This window comes from Calypte anna, chromosome 2 (genome assembly GCF_003957555.1).
Source record: "Calypte anna isolate BGI_N300 chromosome 2, bCalAnn1_v1.p, whole genome shotgun sequence".
Taxonomy (NCBI): Eukaryota; Metazoa; Chordata; class Aves; order Apodiformes; family Trochilidae; genus Calypte; species Calypte anna.
This window is the reverse complement of record NC_044245.1, coordinates 61,964,572-61,984,460: the sequence shown is the minus strand read 5'-3', so window position 1 is coordinate 61,984,460 and position 19,889 is coordinate 61,964,572. Positions and strand designations below refer to the sequence as shown.

The window sequence follows — 19,889 nt, the reverse complement described above, 5'->3', positions numbered from 1 at the left end:
AAACATTTTTCTGTCCAATTAATCTGCATAATCAAAACAGCCTCTTGACTGTGCAATCCACATGTTCTCTTTAATGAAGAAGAGTTGGAGTCTAAAGAAATGTGCATGCGTTCATCTGTTGTATGCCAGGCTTGCTCAGGCAGTACTTCTGAAAGATGAGCAGGTAGGTCCATACTACAAGGAAAGGACTGTCTCTTCTGAGATAGTATGGTAAAAAATATTCATTTCTTTCTGAAAAGATTTTCAGCCAGCACTTACTATTTTATTTATTTATTTATTTTCTTCGCAGTTACTGCTGAAGTTGCTGTAATACATTACCTTTTAACACTCAGCTGTCTGATTCTCATTTGTGCTTTTACTAGTTAATGTTAGGTTTTGTACGACAGTGCTGCAACAGTTTCTTTACATCCTTTACACCCCAGATGTGCAGGGACCTTTATTGCTTTAGGATGCTACCTGTTTCTCTCCAGTTCTGTGATTCAGTCAAGCTTCTTGGCAGAGGACATCCTTGCCAACAACTTCTTTCCAGCTCTTTACTGCATTTAAGTGGCCCTGAACATGAGCACTTTTACTCCACAGCTGGACCTATGGCAAATCCCTAGGATCAACCAGCCTGAAATTTGACTCTCAGTGTTGTTGCATCAGGCAGTCTTCTGTATTGCAGCCAGTTTGGCTCAGGGAAAAAAAAATAATAGGCATAGCTGCTTACACAAAGTCCCTTTTTTCATTCAGTCCTATCTGATCTGTTCCTATTTATACATCTGAAGAAATAGCTCTAGAAATGTTTCAGCCTTTACTGTTGATTAATTAGCAACACCTTTCAAATGAATTTTCTCTTCCTTCCTTTTCTCTCCTCTCCTAAAAAATACAGTAGCAAATAATAATAAAAAAATTTAAACCCATCACTTTCAGGTTTTAAGCCTTTCTGACCAAATGGTGAAACTCAAGGTACCCTGTGTCAGGTATTACACATGTACGTTTAGTTCCTATTATTGCCACCTAAACTCAGATGAAGCAGGTCAAGGTGCTGTGTTTAAAAGTGACTATGGGTAGACGGAATCACCCTTGTATTTTTCTTAATGTATTTTCCTTAATGACTTACCTGTCAGTAAGAAATAAGTGTTTTAGAATGTACTTTGGGAAGAAAGTGAAATTCTGAGGAAAAAAATGACATTATCTGAGTTCCATAGAAATGCATCAAATTATCCATGACTTTATAAGTTATATTCACATATATGCCCTCTCTCAGAGAAGAGGAGGGGTCAGGCACCTACATTATTTGATGTAATTATGTCTGTTGTAAATAAAATTCAACTGATATGGAGTACTTCTGAGTTTATTTGCTACATGTGGCACACAAAAACAAATGGCAGTATACATCTGATTTTTTATTTGAAGTATATTACACACATTTAAATGTAAAAATTTATTATAAAAAAAGCGAATGTGGCATTAATTTACAAAAATCAATGTACATTGCATATCCCTTGTAATCATTCTTCTGGTCATGAGCTCCTTGGGTTCCATCAATGGCATCATATAGCCATGCTCACAGAGGCACTGCCACCACTGAGTGACACACAGTGCTTTTCTCCCATCAGTTCTTCAAAATTAGTCAAAGGATTACAGATCAAGCATCCTTGCCAAAGCCTGGAATTCCAAATTGCATTAAAAATCCTGATGTTGCAGTTTGACTCCTGAAGGATATTCCTTGTTTATGTTTTCTTTTGGTTTTTTTACTTTTTTATTTTATGATTGCAAATTCTCATGTTTTGTTTCAAGTCCTCATATTGTGGCAATAACCTGCACAGTCACTCCAGACTCCTCTTGCTTCATCTTCTGGACCATCAGCCTGATAAAGGACAGTCCTTGATTTCAGATCCAGAATCTCTCTTGCTTTCTTCGGATTGAGAGGACAAGCCTTCTCTCCTTTATATTGTGTGCCTGAGTCCATGTCTTTTTCTCATGTCCTCATTTCACATATCCTACACACTGTTAGCACCAAAAGCGGGTCCCCATCTTCCATTCCTGTATCTGGCTTAACATCCCCAAAATACAGATGGTTGCTTTCTTACAAGCTATGGCTTTGGTCATCACTTCTGTAACTTGGCTGAAATGGGAGTCACATACATTTGGCATGATATTTTATAAACCCCAAAGTAAGTCATCTTTACATGTCTGTAATATCATAAACTGCTTCATTTTACTTGCATTGCTTTAACAGTTGTTGTTGAAACTTCGTACAGATTGACCTATGGATTTTTATGGAGAGGCTTCTGGGAAATAAGTGAAGGACTTATTATTCCAGTGTATCCTTAGTTCTCTTGCAGAAATAAAAAGTTCCTCTCAGTCCAGGAGGAATTACAGAATATTTTCTCCCTTCTATTAGCCCATCCATCACTCTCAGATTTAGAAATGCCTGTTAATTTGATTCACCCAGGATAAGAGCATGAAGTTACCACCTCAGCTTACTTGAGCATCCCATATCATGTTACATGCCATTTGCAGTAGTGCATGAACTCAATCCAGAATCAGGCTTGGAGAATGGAGAAGAGGCAGCTCCCTGCACTGATCTTTCCATGCCACAGCACCTGTTGTGTTTGCCTCTGAAAGATGAGACCTATTAGCTCAGTGAAGAGCTAAATCCCTCGGCTTTGCACTGCCATCACATCCCTATAACCTTGTCTTCATATCACAGCCATATTCTTACTCAGAACAAGAGGGCTGCACAGTGGAGTGAAATGAAGTCAATGACAACTTCATAACAGCATCACAACACTGTTTTGTAGCTGCAATGGTATTTCTTAGCTACTGAACTCCCAAAAGCTACTGTACTGCTTAGCAGTGCTTTTCAAAGACTTGTCCAGTGCAAGCAGGTCACTGACATGTTACCTATACTTTCAGGCTGTTCTGAAGAGGACAATATATTGCTATTTATCTCCTCCATGCACCACTCGGCCATCCAGCTCATGTCATACTTAGTGATGAGCCCACAGTGCCTTCAACATCAGTTTAGACAGAACTTGAGGTAAGCTCGTTTTTGCAAGTTCTGCCACAGTTAATGTCTTGAAAAGCTGTCATTTCATGGACACTGATGAGGGTGAGCATGTGTTTCATATCTGGTCTGTTTTTTTTATAGTTGGGAGACATAGCGTCTTCTCTTAGACATGTCTGAAAGAGAAAACAGAAAGGAAAGCTTAGAACCGAGAATTCCTCTGAAAAGCAATTTTTTTTTTTTAAGTTTGAAAATTTTGCTCTCCTTTCTAACCATTGCTTGATACACCTTTTGCATTTGTTTGTCACCAGAAGCACACAATGCAAAGAAAATCTGCTGTTTCTTGCTCAGTCAGGAAGCTTCATAGGACAAATACTTAGTCACATAAGGAAACTCATATTTAGTTATATATAGATATTATATAGATACTCATATTTAGTTCAAGTTTTTCTATGAATAGGCCTTGCATCAAGCTCTTGCAAGTCTCTTTCAAACTGCCTTCAATACAGGCCAGTGCATTAAATAATTTCATTAACTTGTCAAAGTAAAGCCACAGTCCTGCCAGCCAATTAAGTCTTAAAGTTAATGTCACTGTTGAGTTTAGTGAAGATATGAGAAAATCTCCACTGAAGGAGAGGACAAGGCAACCTGTAAGAATTTAACAAACATTTTAAATAATGAAACTCACTTGAGAGATCCAGGCAATATTAAATTTTGATGAAAGCTTAGTTGATACCTGAGACTGGACCTCATTCAATGGTAAGATAGACATAAATCTGCCAGTGTGGTTATATTCACTACACACCTCTGCCTTTTTTTTTAACTGTACCACTAAAACTGGGTCTTTTTTTTTTTTTTTTTTTTTTTTTTTGCATGTGGGAAGAAGTAGTTTCTGCAGAGATCTGAAATTCTTTTAGGACACTGAGCAGAACTGGGGCATCTGTCTCTTCTGAGTGATATCCTTGCTTTCATACTTTCATCCTAACAAATTCCTACAAGACTTATCTTGTCAAACTTTAGTCTGAATGGCACAAATTACTGGCAGGATTGTCAATCTAAAAAAGAGAGGCATATATTTAATTGCTCCCTGAAGATACATGAAAAGCTACATTTAGCTGCAGCTAATTAGATAATCTCCAATTTTGCCAAGGAGCAAAACAAGAAGGCAAATATAAAATTGGCAGCAAAATTAAAATTTGATGTCCCCCCAAAAAAATGCTGTAGTTGTGGGGCTATTTTTGTTTTTAATTAGAAATGCAGCTGGAGTTGCACTGTACCAAGACCTGAGGCTCATGCTGCCTTTAAGCCAGGAGGCACAGACCTCCTGGTTTTTCTGCATGAGGGGGTGACCTCACCCCTATCACAAATAAAACGCTTCTGCTTCTGCAAACTGAGCTTCCCAAATGCCTTCCCCATAACTACCTGACAGAATTAAGGGTACAGATAAAACCCCAAGCAGTTTTTTTATTTCCAAGGACCTTAAAATGTCGGTTTACCAAGGCAGAGCTTGATAAAAATGCCCATCTGAGATGGGGTTGTCACCAATTCACAGGTATGGAAACTGAGGCAAAAAAAACAGGTGGACTTGAACTTGCCCATCGTGTCACCACACAAAGTAATGGCATAGATGGGGAAGTGATCCCAGGGGCCTCCATCTCAGGCAGATACCCAAGGACCAAACCAGAAGGGCTGTTGATATGTTCTTAAGCTGAAGAATAGATTGCACTCAGAGTAACTGGAGGCAGAAAGGGGCAGCAGGAGCACAGGAAAATAACTCTCTGGTTTGAGTTATATCAGGGTGCAGTGAAATGCCTTATCTCTTTGAGACTCTATCCTGTGCACCTGAGTTTTCTCTGGATTTGAAAATGCTGTGTGAGAATTTGGAGAATTTAATCATAAATCAAGGATGAATAACAACTTCTAACTGGCTGTGTTAAGGTGGTGCTAGCAGAGAGGAGTGGAGGTTGTTTGGAGGTGGTGGTTTTGGTTGGTTGGTTTATGAGATAGGGAGTTACTTACGCAGGTAAAAAAGATGAGCAGCAAGTAAAAAATCCCAAGAAAAGTCAGCATGAAAAGCTCGGCTCTGTACTTTTTTAGTTTTTCACCTTCTATTCCAGGGCAACCTGAAATGTAAAGGAAGGTGTTACACGGTTCTGGTGTCTGTAAAATATTTTTAAACTATTATCTCCATGAGATGCCTGGTGGAGCATAGGACAATCAAATTTCTACTGTACCTGTTACTTTTAATCTGACAGTGCTGCTCAAATTGCTTCCTCCACTCTGTTCCCCCAAAGAGCATTTATATGTCCCACTGCTTTGGCTGGTCACGTTCTTGATCCTTAGTGAAAAGGTGTCATTGGAGAGCTCCAGGGACTCCCCAAGTTCTTTTGGATAATGAGATTCCACATCAAGGACTTTCCATGCTATTCCTTCATCATCTCCAGCCATCTGGAAAACACGAATATATATCTTATCTTGGGCAACAGTGTCATCCTGAGCTTAGGGAGAAAGAGCTGGCTTATGGCTGAATATGCAGAGGCTGAAGAGAGATGGAGGGGGTGAACCTCAAAAGCATCTAATATGTTCACGCTCACAGTCAAAAAGCATTTGCTTCTTTTGCTTAAATAGATGCTATGTTTAAAACTATTAGAACTATTTAGAATTAATCTGTAATAGCATCTTAATCTGTCTCACCTGAACACAGTCCTAGTAGAGATGTAACATGATAAAAGGCAGCAGCAGAGTTTGCTCTCCAAGCATCTCCACGGAGACCCCAAAAGAGATGAAATAGGGAGCAAATAGGGATGGAGCTGAGGCACCAAGGGGCAGCCCCACCCAGCTGCTGAGCGCTGGCCCTGGGTATCCAAAGTCCCCAGGAGAGTGTGACAGCAGGGAGAAGCTCCACTGTTGCCTGCTCTGACCCTGCCAGCACACTTTCTGCCATGAAATGGTGGGAATTAAACCTTCCTGCCCTGCAGGAACGCTGTGGGGAGGTGGCTCTGCCAGCACAGGCTGGAGTTGTCCCAGCCACCCCTCTGCCCAGAGCTCCTTGTGGGAATGGATCCCTGGAAACTGCACTTCCCTGTGCCAGTTTCCCTGCAGCTGACCCCTGAAACCACTCTGCCTCTCCGGAGGAACAGGGATTTCCCCCTCCTTCCCCCCCTTCTCCTCCCCTCCACACTTTATTGGAAAGAAAGAACAAAAAATTGCTTCAACTCCTTCAGATTCGGTTGCGTGAAGGTCACAGGCAGGTTCTGGTGCACTTGGGGAGCATTTGTATGTTAAATTTCTTAATTGTAACCAGAAGAGCTACATTCCTTGGCATTGCTGAGAGGCTGCTGGAGGAATGAAGTGTATTCCCAGAACAGTTTGTACTGAGGGGCGATAGGATGCACTGAAAATGACAATTGGCTGGGAACGACAAAGAAAAGAGAAATCACTAACTTGATTTGAAAGATGGGAGAAGGGTTTGAATTAGGCCGTGTCCATTCTTATTCATCGGCTCTGCTCTCTGGGATTTGCAGCACTGTGCCCTCCATGAAGGTTTCCTGAGTAATTAATTCAGTCTTTCTGTGGACCAGAGAGCCAGAGCCAACTCATACAGTCCAAGACTCAGTTTTTCAGCCAAACCTATAACTAATAAAAGCCAGGACTTTTTTATTATTATTTTTTACTTTAATAGACACGTTTCTGGATTGCATGTAGGTGCTTACCTTATGTCATTATAGCTACTGCATCAGGATATAACAGTTATACTGTAAGTTATTAAAATTAACACAATTTTCTCATGCTGAGACAAGGAGTATTTGGTTTCCCTTTTATGTATTTGCATGAGGAAAGTGTACTTGGGAGTCTGGAGAGAAATACGGGCCTGATGTTCTATTATACTTTGTTGCTTTTGCAACCCTAGGATGGTGTAAAACAAGTTGCAAGTTGAGGAACTTTTCATGAACTGGGGAATCAGAATAAAGCACAAGATTTTCATAACTGTAAAGACCTTTTCTTAGAAAAGTCTGGGATTTTTCAGTGAATCAACTGAAACAGAAAGTAGTAATTCCCTGGGGCTTTCCCCACTTTACCTAGCAAGAGGGAGGGAAGAAAGTACCTTCTTCTTCTTACTTCTCTGGTAAATTTACCTCAGCTTCATTTCTTATCACACTCACACTAAAGCAGCTATGAGACAAGCAGTATCTGTGGTGGTTTTCAGACTGTAGGGACTTAACTATGCTACAGGGAGTCAGATGGTTTTGGGTCCTGCATACTGTCAGAGATGTGGCCAGAAGAATTCTAGTATCCAGGCTGGGCTTAGCTCTGTTTACCAGTGGGTCAAAAGCAGTTAAGTGGATAGAGTTGACCTCCATCAGATATTATTTTTGCCACTTTCCCTTCCCTTACCAACCCCTGCGTTGGTGAAATTTAAAACTGCCCACAGGGCAATAAAGAGAACCAGCCTGGCAGCCCTTCACATTGCCCTAAGATGCAGATAGGTTTGAAAAGTTGTAGTTTTCCTTTTTTTGATGCACCAGTAACATAAATAATTGCTGTCTTGCATGGTAAATGGTGCTGCAGTTCTTATGGCTGAGACCTGGGAATTAGAAAAGACTTTGATCTTTCTGTATGGAATTGTAATAATCCCTACTAATAGAAGGGAGAAGTAAATTAAACCCATGTATCCTATGCCTTCCATGAGCTCATTCCTAGTGAGATTTGGGGAAAGTGGTTTAACTTCCCTATTTTATGGGAGCACTGAGGGACTGATTATTGTCTCAAAAGCTTTTTGAGGTGCAGAAAAAGTTGCTTTGGGGCCTGATTTGGCTCTTTCACTTGGGGAGAAACAAGTCCCCATCTGGATGGGGGTCACAAACCTTTGCGTTTGGAGACGAGGAGGAAGGGTTCCTACGTGTGGGTTTAATTCAGGGTTTGCATGTCTGTCTCCATTAAATCTCCCCGTTCCTGCAGAGCTGAGGCCGGCTGCCCCTGTTCTCGCCGGTGCTCACCCAGCTTCCCCACATTTCTGAGGCTGGAGAGACACCTGGTGGCATCCTTCCAGCCTCTACACTCCGCGCATCCATCCCCGGTCAGAGGTCACAGCCCCTCTTCCTCTGATGTCTGAGCCAAGCCTTTTTCCACTGCAATTTTATCTCCTGTTCTCAAATAAACATCAAATACCTCCCTTTTTAAAGCCTCGAAATAGCGAGGAAACACCTAAGCATGTTTGCAGAGTGCATCTCCATGCCCCAGCTGTGTAAAAGGAAGTCCAAGAGATAAATGTTCAGTAAGGTCGTCATTCTGCTTCTTGCTCTATTCAGGCTAACCTCATTTCCCCCCAAAACTAATTAAAATGACGAAAATGCCACTTTGTTTGCCACCTCTTGTGAATTACTTGGCAGACTGTCACTAGACAGATCATTTCACAGCTCAAACTCCTATGATAATCCAGCACTAATTCATGCCAAGTCTCCTCCAGGTGATACTGCAGCCCGAGGTAAATGCTAGGGGTTTTACCTAATTAATTCCACACAAGCTTAGAGGGATCGAAGGGAGCACTGTCAGTGGCAGCAATCCACTTGTGTAGGGACCATTCTCTTCTTTAATCAGTGACAAAATATTTCTGAGCCTGCATTTCGTTTGTGTTTCATTTCCCTTCTGCCTCTCTGGCAGGCAAGCTGCAGCACGCTGGCTCCCTTTGCTCCCCACCTCCAAAGAGAGAAGAAAAGGGAGGTGGTCTTTTCCTGCTCCCCTCTTTGCTGTTAATGTCTTCACCAAAATTCAAAAGGCAAATCATAACTCATCTGGGGACCAGTAGAAATGCTACTGAATCTATTTGCATAAAAAGGGTCTCGTTGCCACGCCGGCTGCTGGGAGTTACTGAAGCAAGAATTTTGCTGGGAAACAGGTTCCTGCTGGCTGGCAGCATCATTCTGCCTGTCTGCATCAAACTACACATTAAGAAAATTGAACAACAAAAGAAATGTGGGGTTATGTTTATTGCCATGTGCACTCTGGCCAGCTGCAAGGTCTGTGACAGGCTGTATCAGAAATCAGATGGAGTGCTAAGTCTGATCTTTTCCATCACCTCACAGCAAGGAGATGAAATGCTGTGCTGAGGGGCTGATACTGTCCAACACCTTCATTAATGAACTGGACACTGGGACAGAGCATGTGCTCAGTAAGTTTGCAGATGGCAGAAAGCTGGGAAGGGTGAGTGACATGCCAAAGGGTTGTGCTGCCAAACAGAAGGGCCATCAACAGGCTGGGGACATGGGCTGCCCAAAACCTCATGAAGTTCAGCAAATGGAAATCCCAAGTGCTACCCCTGGGGGAGGAAAAACCTCAGGCACTATGACAGGTGGGAACCAACCTAATGGAAAGTCTTGTTTCCTGATGGACACCAAGCTGACCGCGAGCCAGCAATGAGCCCTTGTGGCAGAGGCAGTCAGCAGCCTTCTGGGCTGCATTAAGCAGACCAGAACATCTCCAGCAGGTGGAAGGAGGTGATTTGTCCCTTCCGTTCAGCACTGGTGAGACACCTGGAGTGCTAGGTCCTGTGCTGGGCACCACAGTATGAGAGAGACCTGGACATGTGGGAGAGAATCCAGAGAAGGGCCACAAAAATGATTAAAAGTTTGAAGCAACTGATATATGAGGAGAGGATGAGAGATCTGGGACTCTTCAGGCTGGAGGAGGCAAGGCTCAGTGGCATCTTATCAATATGTACCTGATTATTGCCAGGGGGATAAAGAACCTGAAGTCAGACTCTTCTCAGTGGCCTCCATAGAAAAGTCAAGAGGCAATGGGCACAAACTGAAATTCAGGAAATTCCACGTACACATTAGAAAACCCCTTTTCACTGTGAGGGGTAGCTAAACACTGGACTGGGCTGCCCAGAAAGTGTGGGGAGTTTCCATCTTTGGAGATATTCAAAACCCAACTGAATACAGCCCTGAGCAACCAGCTCTACTTCCCTTAAGTGCGTTTAATTGGAAGTTATTCTAGTTCTCAAAATCTTGGAAATAGTTGGTCTAAAGAGCTTACAATTTTCCTACATGTTTTCTCTGGCCAATGGTTTCTCAGTGGTTTCTCTGGCCAATTCCTGTTAGGTTTTCCCTAGCCTGGAGCTTTTTGGTAAGAATAGTGCTGGTGATACAGTGGATATTAAATTAGGATGGATTTGATGGGAAGTACTGCTGATCTGATACATTTCTGTTCTCTTACTGGATTAATTATAAGAAATAGGTAGAATAATTAGGCCTCTAAAATTTAGGTGCTCTTAAGCAAAAATTTATTTTGCAAAGAACTAAAAACAATGTGGAAGAAGGAGAAGGAACACTTTTCTTGGTTCTAGCTGGCTGAGTTTTAGTGAATTCAGTGTAAGTGTCAACAAACAAAGGCAATTCACACATGCTGTAGCACTTACACCCAAATAATCAATTAAAACTTAATTTTATCATGTACATGTGAGAGCAAGCAGTTGTCAGCTTATTAAATATCTTTTGTCACTGAGCTTTTCCCAGAGTAAGGTGGTACCTTGACTCCCAGGTAAATCAATGTACCAATATAATCCACTTCTCCCATAAAAGGAAATTTTTATTTCAAACAAAATGGTTGAGCTCAAAAACTGATGTCAGTTTAAAGTTAGAATGTATTAACATTAATATAGTTTCTTCTGAGGATGGGGTTGATTGTAAAAATGGTTTTGTTTAAAATTATACCAAGAATAATGGCCAAGTTGAAAATTCTGACTGCTAAAGAGATCTAAAAAATTTATGTAGCCAGAAGGAATTTATTTTCTGAAGTAAATTACTGAGAATTCTGGCAATGGAATGAATCATAACTGAGCTGAAACCACTTAATAGGTGTATTTTTCAACATAAAAGTGCTTTCACATTTGATTGGTGCTGAAGGTGCATCCATATGGCTTCTATATTGTCTTGTAGATGCCAGCACTACATTTGAAAGAAACAGACATAAATTGTGGGCACATATGAGTGAACTCTGGCTGTGTTTTAGAGGGGAAACAAAAAAGAAGAAAAGAAAAGAAAAACCAAATCCCAGCCCCAAAACAACAGCAAAGAAGTTGGTTGTGACACATGAGCCAGCTGGAAAAACCCTCTGAGCCATATAGCCCCTTTCTTTGTTTTTTTTATCTCAGGGCATCCAGGGCTAGCTCTTGTCAGGAAAAAGTATTGTTTTGGTCATGAAATCATTTGCACTGCTCCCTTCCTGTCAAAATCATCAGTGTGTTGGAGTTACTTGGAACTGAATAGATGTCTGAGGAGCATTGTCTGCATTTCTTCGGGTATGCTGGAAACCAGACTGAAGTAATTTAGCAACTATTTACCTATCCTAATAGACACTGGCTATGCACATTTAGCAAAATTAATTTCCTTTGAAGGAAGCTGTGACTAATATTAAACACCTATAAGGTTTATTCTTAATTTTTAATACGATCTCCTCCTCTCATTCTGCCACAATTTTATATTTTCCAGGGATGTTCTATAAAGTTAACAGACTTTTCTCCACTGAAGTACAGCCTTCATTCCTTTTCGTCAAGATTTGGTTTAGATTAAGACTTTTCTGGCTGTGACATGAATAAAGTAGTGAAATATCCACTGGGACTTCATTTGTGTATGTTTAAACTTGGTTTTCATATTGGATATAAAGTGATAATTATGAAGTTTTATGAACTGGTTCTCATTTTTAATGTACTACACAAAAAGAAACTTCAGTTTTCAATAGCCTTGCAAGGCAGAAAGGTAAGTAAAATTTAATTACCTAGATTCTTGTTTTGTAGGTGGGCAGTAGAGATTCAAGCCAGTATTTCAATACACATACCACATGCCTGGGTGCTTAACCAAGTTTTCAGTTCTCAGTTGGCAAACTTTCACACTGTTCATATATGATTCTATGCCATTTAGATTGCCCAACACTCCTAAAAACGGACCTCCTTTAAAGATCATCATTAAGAAAACTTCTCCCTAATTTTCTCACAGTTACCTAGTAAGTGGGATGCAAGCTGCACCAGGACAGAAGAGGACTTGCTGCTTTAACTTCTTCCTAGCAGTCCAGTCCTGCCTACTCCAAGTATTTCTAAATAAAAATAATTTTGTCTGAGGAGATTATGGTCCTGCCTCTGCACAGAACTACATGTGAGTTCGTGCATGCAATTACGCTAATTAATTCCAAGGATCCTGTGTGCATCACCAGCTTAAACATCTGCACACCTCTTTGCTTTTGGAAACATTAGCAAAAGTGAAGGAACCATTGAATGAAATCCTTTCTTTATATATCCAGTTGGATATTGACACCAGAATAGAGACCCCCGAAAAATTATTTCTAGATACAAAACTGAAAAAGCAAGTACTTGTAAATAGCTTCTTTTTTCTGTTGTCTTTTGTTTTCCTAGCAGCTGTAACTATTTAAAAGCAATCCTTAATTAGTCAGAGCCTGCAGAGATGCCAATAGGAAGGAGGGGATTGTTCACCAGAGTTCACCCTGCACAAACAGCTGCATGTGCAGCACCAAAACATTGTCACCACCATTTGTTTAAAGCAGCAGAAGCAAAGGTTAATTGCTTGCATTTACTGCACAGTTCAAAGTGACCTCATACAAAAGACTTAACCTAACAGCTGCTTGAACTTTTACAGTCTGAAGTTCCATACCATTTATTGGAATTACCTTTTAATTAGGCCCTTGGGGGTATATGTGGTGTTTATTGATTAACCCTTCAGCAGCTGTTGTGTAAAGAGCAGATTAATTCCCTGTGCTGGGTAGCCCAGTCACACTCTGACAGTTCCTCACCTTCCTTTTGCAGTGTTGGGTGGGGATAACAGCATGGAGAGGAGAGGAGAGCTAGATTTTATTATGTCTCGTAGTTTCAGTATTACCAGCAGAGGAAAAAAGCACGAGGCCCTGTCATTCCAGATGCTGGAAAAACAGTCTTTTCCTGATCAAACTGAATGAAGCAGGAAGAGTGAGGAGATCACGGAGGGAGACAAGGTTGGTGGGACAGGGCAGGGGAGGTGCATTGGCAGTCTGGACTATAGCAGCATTTTGTCAATGGGCTGGTTGCCAGATTTTTGAAACAGCTCTACAGTACCTATCAGAGTGAGGTGTCTTTGGGTTGCAGTTGTCATCTAGTCAGTATGCTGACATTTAGGCAGATGCTCATTGTACCAGCACTGAAATCCAGATGCACTGCAAGTTTCAGCTACAGGAGCCCAATCTAATTCCACTGTTTGTTGGTTTACTGTATGGAAATAATTAAAAAATTATATCTAACCAAACTACTGGAGAAGCCAAGACTGTGGCTTTGTGGACTGGCAGAGATAAATTGACAATTTTCTGCCCCCAGAAAATTTTTTTTCCCTTCTCCTGCTCTCTCATTACATGGGAAAGTGATTCAGCTCTGTAACCCACAAAACTCTTTATTAGCAGATTGATTTTCCACTGTTACAACAAGCAACAGCAAGCTGACTTAACAGGTAAGCAGAGGATCACCAGGACTAACCCATGGTAAGCAACAGGAGTGCATATCTGGGAGTGAAGAACAGGGGAGAACAAAACCTTCCCTTGTTTTTCATCCCATAAGCTGAAACTATGCACTGAGGTGCAAATGCCTGGTGCCACACAGCAAGCTGGCAGCCTTCAGTCACTGTGCAACTCTGCCTGTCTTTGAAACCACACAGGAATTCCTGCTCATTGGCACATAGATCCCTGCAGCACCCCTGCAAACAGGTGGTCATCAGGGCTCTCCTACTTTGTAGATGTGAATTTCGAACCAGGGCATCTGAGATCAGACATTTACTTTGTGACTGCAAAAAGATCATTCAGAAATATTAGCTCTCCATCAGCCATCTGCATAACCTGATCTTTTGCCCACCCCACTAGCCATATATTCCTACAGAATAGCAAGTACTTGCTTCTTTCTTCCAAGGAAAAATCCTGTTTGGGGGGAGGCTAACCAAGGCACAACATGAATAATGATGAAAGGTTTAAATTCTAGTTTTCGCTCCAAAGAAACCAAGAGAAGACTCCTCTTCTCCTCTTTGGAATGGTGTGTGCACATGGGGCACCACCTGAATCGTGACCCCTGAAAGTCAGCATTAATTAGATAGAAAAGCAGGCAAGTGTGATTCAGGGAATATGCTCAAATAGTCTGTCTACAAAGACACAGCAAATGCCTGTTCTCCATGATCAACTCAAATGCTTTCATTGCTGCCTTATATCTACTGCACTGAGAGGTGGATGGCTCTTCATAAAATAACACATTTTGCATAAGACAAGCCAGTATCAAGTAGGAAACCAAAGCAGGCCAAGTAACTTAGTCTTTTTTTCTTACTTTATACCAAGATGCCATCTGGTAGGTGACTGAGGAGTCCTGAAGAACTTCACAGGGCAGCAACACTTCTTCAGCACATCTCACAGCTACATCTGGGACAGCCACAGAAGCACCACTGATGAAGCAGCACACTGCAAGGCACAGGTACACATTGCCTTTAAAAGAGATTGCGTCGGTAATCATCCCTGTCTTCTCAAAACATACACACAAAAGAAATGTGAAAGACCAGAGCAAATAAGGAAAACTTCCCCACTTACCATTGCAGAGGATGATGAGCAGAGTGTAGAGTACCAAAGACATAGCTTTTGCTGCTTCAGATCACAGAGCAGCAAGAGTGGGATTTTTTGCAGGACAGGCTGCAAGAGCAGAGTGAAATTGCGACTGCTTTTGAAGTGATATTTCTGGAGGCAGACTGGGGAATCCCCCAGATGGCTTATCTTGAAACTCCACGTCACAGGGAAAATCCCTACGTGTAGCAGCCACTGCTCCTCCCATTCAATCGGTTTGGTCACTTCCATTTCTGCAACTGCCTTCACTGGTAGCACCTCACCTTCCTGTTTGTTTCTTCTTTTTTTCCCCTCCTCTGTGTTGATCTGAAGAGAAATAAGATTAAACATGGGTCACCATGGGTCACTATGAAAGTCATCAAAATCAGCACTGAATCAATCTCTCTCCTGAGCAACAAAAAGCAGGGGAAAGGGTTTGTCAGCCTCCCAAAATCCCTTCTCAACCTTCTCTCTGCAGCTCTAACATAACAAGCTCTAACCCATGCAAAGGCTGGCCAAATTAAGTGATATTTCTGAAAACACATTCAAGGCCTCAGGCCATAACACCATGAGGACACTGTGAGTAGGGTATAAGGGCCAACTCGGAACTGGATACCACAGCTGAGCAGGGCTGAGCACTACAGACTGTATTACTGTAGTGTTACAATTGTAACTCCCCAGGCAGGCACATACACTGGAAATTTTCCTCCTGAAAAAAAATCAAGGCATCTCCCAGAAGAGGAACAGTTTGGTCTGGACATCTCCTCTAGATAACTGAAAAAGAAGAAAGAAAGAAAAAAAAAAAGTTCTTTCCTTGTAATCTGCAAGAGCTGTTTCCCCCTGGAGAATTTCTGAGGAAGTCTGAGGTTGATCACAGAAGCATTTACAAATTATGAAACTCAGCAAGTTGCTGACATGCTATTTTTGGAAAACAGTTCTGGCTGCTTTCTTTAGGCTACTAAGATCATGATGGACAGAAGCCATTTGGGGCAGGGCAGAGGTGGTGGGGTGGTGCTGAGTTTTGATGGGTGAAAAATATGTGGTCAGTCCCTTTTCCTGAAGTCACATCAGGGTGGGTATCCAAAAATCAGATCACCAAATCACCTCCAGAAGTTTTGTGAGGAGAAGTCAGTTGACAAGTCCTCAGCATGCAAAATTCCAAGTCAGATGGGTAAATGCTGTGGGTGGGTAACACTTTTGGAAACTCCTATCTGTTCTGTGAGGCAAGTTAGACAACAATTTCACTAGGGGCCTTGCTGTTGAAATAGGGTACTTATTTTTAAAGCTTTTTGCTTCTGTCTTCGTTGACCAACACGGTAAATATAACAAGCTCTAAGCTTTTTTTTTTTTTTTCTTAGTGTTTTCCAGTTTCAATGACCTCAATCCATTACCTAGAAGATGGGTACAAGTGAAATGTAAATCCCATTGGATTTCTCTAGAGAGAGAGAAAATACTGAACTCTCACTTCTTTCTCCTTTGTGAAATGAATGTCTTTGAGAAGACAGAAGTGAGGGGGAGGGGGTACTGAAAGAAATCTTGGAGAGAAGAGGGCTCCAGTTAATATATTTCACATCTGTTCTTCACTAAAATAATGGCTCTCCTGCCCCCGTGAGTCAGTCACACATCAAGCCCACCTTCACGAAGAGCACTCAGCTTTCACACAAGTGCCTCTTTCTCTAAGTCCTGCAGAGCTAGATATTTACTCTTCATAAACCTGTCAAGAGGCAAAAACCTTTTCTACCTCCTTTTTCATTGTGGAGAATCCTCCAGTGAGCAAGCCACAGTAACCCCTGCCCCTGCTGGGGTCAGCCTCCAGCAATCTTTCCTAAAATGTCCTGAGCAGATGTAGTTTGGAGGGGCTGTGGCAGGCTTAAGGCTGAGGGCACACGTTTGCCTGCATAGAAGTGTGCTGAAGGTGGGCACAAGTGTTCAGGCTTCAGCTCGATCTGGGTAGCTTACATGCCACACACACTTGCCAAGGTGATGTTAAACAACATTCTTCCTTGGTTAGTTAAAATGCAGGGGTTAAGACTCTTAAAAACATACAGGTTTTCCCTCTAGGACAGGCATAGCTTCAATGAAAACAGCCCTTTTCCTCCAGAATTATTTGCAAGCTCAGCTGCTGTTCCACAGCCCAGTACGTGAAGCAAGAGAGCAAGATATGAAACTGAAACTCCCCTTGCTGGAGGAGGAGAAGTAATTTTGCTTCTAAACTTTGCCCGGTTGGGATTTTTTCTTTAGAGAAACTTTGAACTGAGCTGTACTTTCCATCCTAACTTTTAATATCCTTTATTTGGTTTCAAAGAGCAAGCCTAGAATCTCCAGAACCCTGGGAGCTGCTTTGAGTTTCACTCCAGTCCTGAGCAGAGCAAGCAGTGGGAGCCCAGTGGGTCAGGTTTGGGTGTGGGAATGAAGAGGCACTGAGAAGCAGATCCACATCTCTGCAGGGCCCTCAGAAACTGCAGGAGCTGCACAGTTACCTAGGTGGAAGTTTACCATTAAAGGCATTGTTCTGGGAACCTGATGTGGACGTGTGCCTTTCCCACATGTGTCCCACTGCCTCCTCCTCTCCTTTCCTCACCCAGACCACTCACTACACCGACAGAAAGCCTTCAATCTCACTGACCAAGAAGCACCATCTGCTCTGGTGAGTCCAGACCCCCACACGTGATGACTGACATTAGCAAGCAGCATGTAAAATGGCTGTTTTCTGCCTACCTTTCCTTTAGCAAGGGCACTCATTCAGACCTCCATCTTTGGCCCAGCTGCTGATTTCCATTATGTTCATAGTCACTTAATTCTCATTGAGCCCCAATCCCTCTGTCAGTTTGATAGAAAGCAGGTTCAGAACACACTGGCTGAGAGACAGCCAGATGGCATGATCACAGAAATTTCATCCTCTGTGGGAAATGAGGCTAGAAGCACAAGGATGTGGGATGGATTCATGGGATAAGGTTAAAAAGTCAAGATTGTATAATTTCTTTTCAGTGTTGATAAAGCCTTGAAAATGCTGTTCATGGAATCATATCCTTTTTTTTCTTGAATCAGGTAGGTACTGGCTCCCTCAGATACTTGGGTAGAGGATTTTTTGTTATTTTTATTCCAATGTGTGGCTGCAAAAGATACATAAGACTCCTTATTTCATATATTTTTCTCTCAGTGCCAGCATTCATCAGAGTTTAAAAAACCCAAAGCCTTAGATCTCTACAAGGAGTACAGAGTATCAGAGGTTAAGACAGAGGTGTCAAAATAGCATTTAGCATTTTTGGCAAAGCACAGCTTTTTCTGCATTGGTATATGACTGTTGGATATTGATTGCTCCACTGTGTTTAGGTTCCTGCTTTGAATAGGATCCACACTTGTGCCCCATGTATGTTGTGAAGCCACTGGGAAGAGGGGGTTGTTTCTTTATTTTTATTATTATTGATCTCCTGTGCGATAAGAAAACTCCCTGCTTCAGTTCAACTGGCAAAGCCAGAAAGGATTTTGCTTTATGTTTCAGTAGGTAACAGTTTTTTAAATAATAGTGTCTGTAGTGTGTCACTGTCATCTGGAGGACAGAAGAATCCACAGCCACAGATGCAGAATAGACGTGTATTTTGAGGGGCCCGGCAGAGCTGCAGTCACAGCATTTACTTTCTTGTCATGCTAGGACCTTGACATCCAGCACACCAACAATTAAAAACAACTGAGAGTTTCCAGATTGCAGCTAATGAGAGGCATGTAGATTACTGATAAATTGGAGTTAGGGAAATTTAAGGACAAAGTTCTCTTCTCAGCCTCTTCATGGCAGATGTTGGGTCAGGTTCTGCCTTTGTTGTTTCAACAGTGGCAGTCCAGCATTACTGAGAAACCAAAACACTGGAACTGTGACCTGCTGGGCGGCTCCCAGCTTTGTGCTGCAGACTGTCAACTGCTGCCAGCTCAATAAATAACACCCAATGTAATTACAGACAAACAGCCCCTTCTCTGAAACGCCTGGACTTTGGGCTGAGCCGTTTGAGATGTGCCAGCCCTGGTACTCAAAGCAAGGATTAAGCACACTCTGGCAGACATTGAAATGTGACCCAAAATGGAGGTATCCAAAATCCAAAACCTCTTTAGAAACTGTTGGCCTGGGAGTTAAGGAATTGCCTTTGAGCAAAGGGGACCAAGAGTTTATCCCATGTCTAAAGATGTGACTGTAGGAACTGGAATAAGGCTGTACTGAAGCTCCATCTAGACCAGCACCTTGTCTCCAGCAGCAGGCAAAGTTATCAGGCAGCCAAGCAGGCCAAGGTGCTGCATTCAAACTGCAGTGTCTGCTGGAGGTGCACCGTGAAATCTCATTTTAGTTTTTATCATCATCATGTTAGAGGGTGCTTATGTCACCAGGACTGGGACATCTTGGACCAAGGTCTGCAAATTTTGGTGGACTCTCCATTGCTCAGCCTCCATGTGGGGTACCATGGAGGTACCCCTGAAGGTACTTTCTACCTTCTACACAAGATACCAAGTAGATTATTGCCTGCAATCTCTACTGAATTCTGCAGCAGTACTCCTCACATAGTCCCAGCCTTTCAGAGATCCTTCTCCGACCTCACATCTTGTTACTACACCCAGCCAGGCACAATTTAATAGAGATCTAGTGGTCAGCTTCCCCAAAATCATACATGTGATCATGCCCTCAAATCATGGCACTCCCCCTTGTGCTTCTTTCTTTTCTCTGGCCTGTACATCCTCCCTAGACACAAATGTTATGGGACTTCTTACAGTGACAGAGAATGAAGGATCTCAGTAGGTCACCTTGTACTTCTAGCTGATCCCATGCTCCACAAGGAATGTAAGTCAGGAAACCCTCCTGGGATCAGCCTGTGCTAACAGCAGGTCTCACAGGGTGCCTGAGCATTGTGTGCCACCTGAGGACCCAAGCACACACACAGATCAACAGTGTCAAGCTTCAGTGTCTCCCCCGGTGCTTCCAAGACCTCTTGTTTTGGGGTGGGTTATTTTTATACCTTCCCTATCAGAAGTCCCACTGAGTCATGGGACTTTGTGATCAACTTCCCCTACTAACCCCAGCAGCAGAAAGAGGAAGCTTGGTGACAAGGTCTTGGTGGCTGCGGGACCTATATCCATTCCCTTTTCCTCTCAGGTCTCCCAACGCAGAACCAGTGGGGAGTGTCCACTGGCTCTTCAGATGCCTTCAGGATGGTGTGCCCTGCATCCCTCTATCCTATCCTATCCTATCCTATCCTATCCTATCCTATCCTATCTTATCCTATCCTATCCTATTCTATTCTATCCC

At 42.3% G+C, this 19,889-nt stretch overlaps 1 protein-coding gene across 1 annotated transcript; it reads right to left on the bottom strand.

The window, feature by feature from the left end:
• Positions 1 to 3,012: 3,012 nt before the first annotated feature.
• Positions 3,013 to 14,678, bottom strand: CD83 (CD83 molecule). Its single transcript, XM_030446048.1, has 5 exons — positions 14,594 to 14,678; positions 14,337 to 14,467; positions 5,230 to 5,443; positions 5,015 to 5,118; positions 3,013 to 3,171 (listed from the first exon to the last, which is right to left on the bottom strand). The coding sequence occupies exons 1-5, from the start codon at positions 14,634 to 14,636 to the stop codon at positions 3,013 to 3,015; spliced, it is 651 nt and encodes a 216-aa protein (XP_030301908.1). The 5' UTR covers positions 14,637 to 14,678.
• Between the last annotated feature and the right edge of the window lie 5,211 nt (positions 14,679 to 19,889).

Coding starts and splice junctions, on each gene's coding strand:
- CD83 (XM_030446048.1), bottom strand. CDS start 14,636: ATGTCTTTGGTACTCTACACTCTGCTCATCATCCTCTGCAATG. Junction 5,444..14,336: donor AGATGGCATCTTGGTATAAA/GTAAGAAAAAAA, acceptor CGTGTTTTCCAG/ATGGCTGGAGATGATGAAGG. Junction 5,119..5,229: donor TGTCAGATTAAAAGTAACAG/GTACAGTAGAAA, acceptor TTTACATTTCAG/GTTGCCCTGGAATAGAAGGT.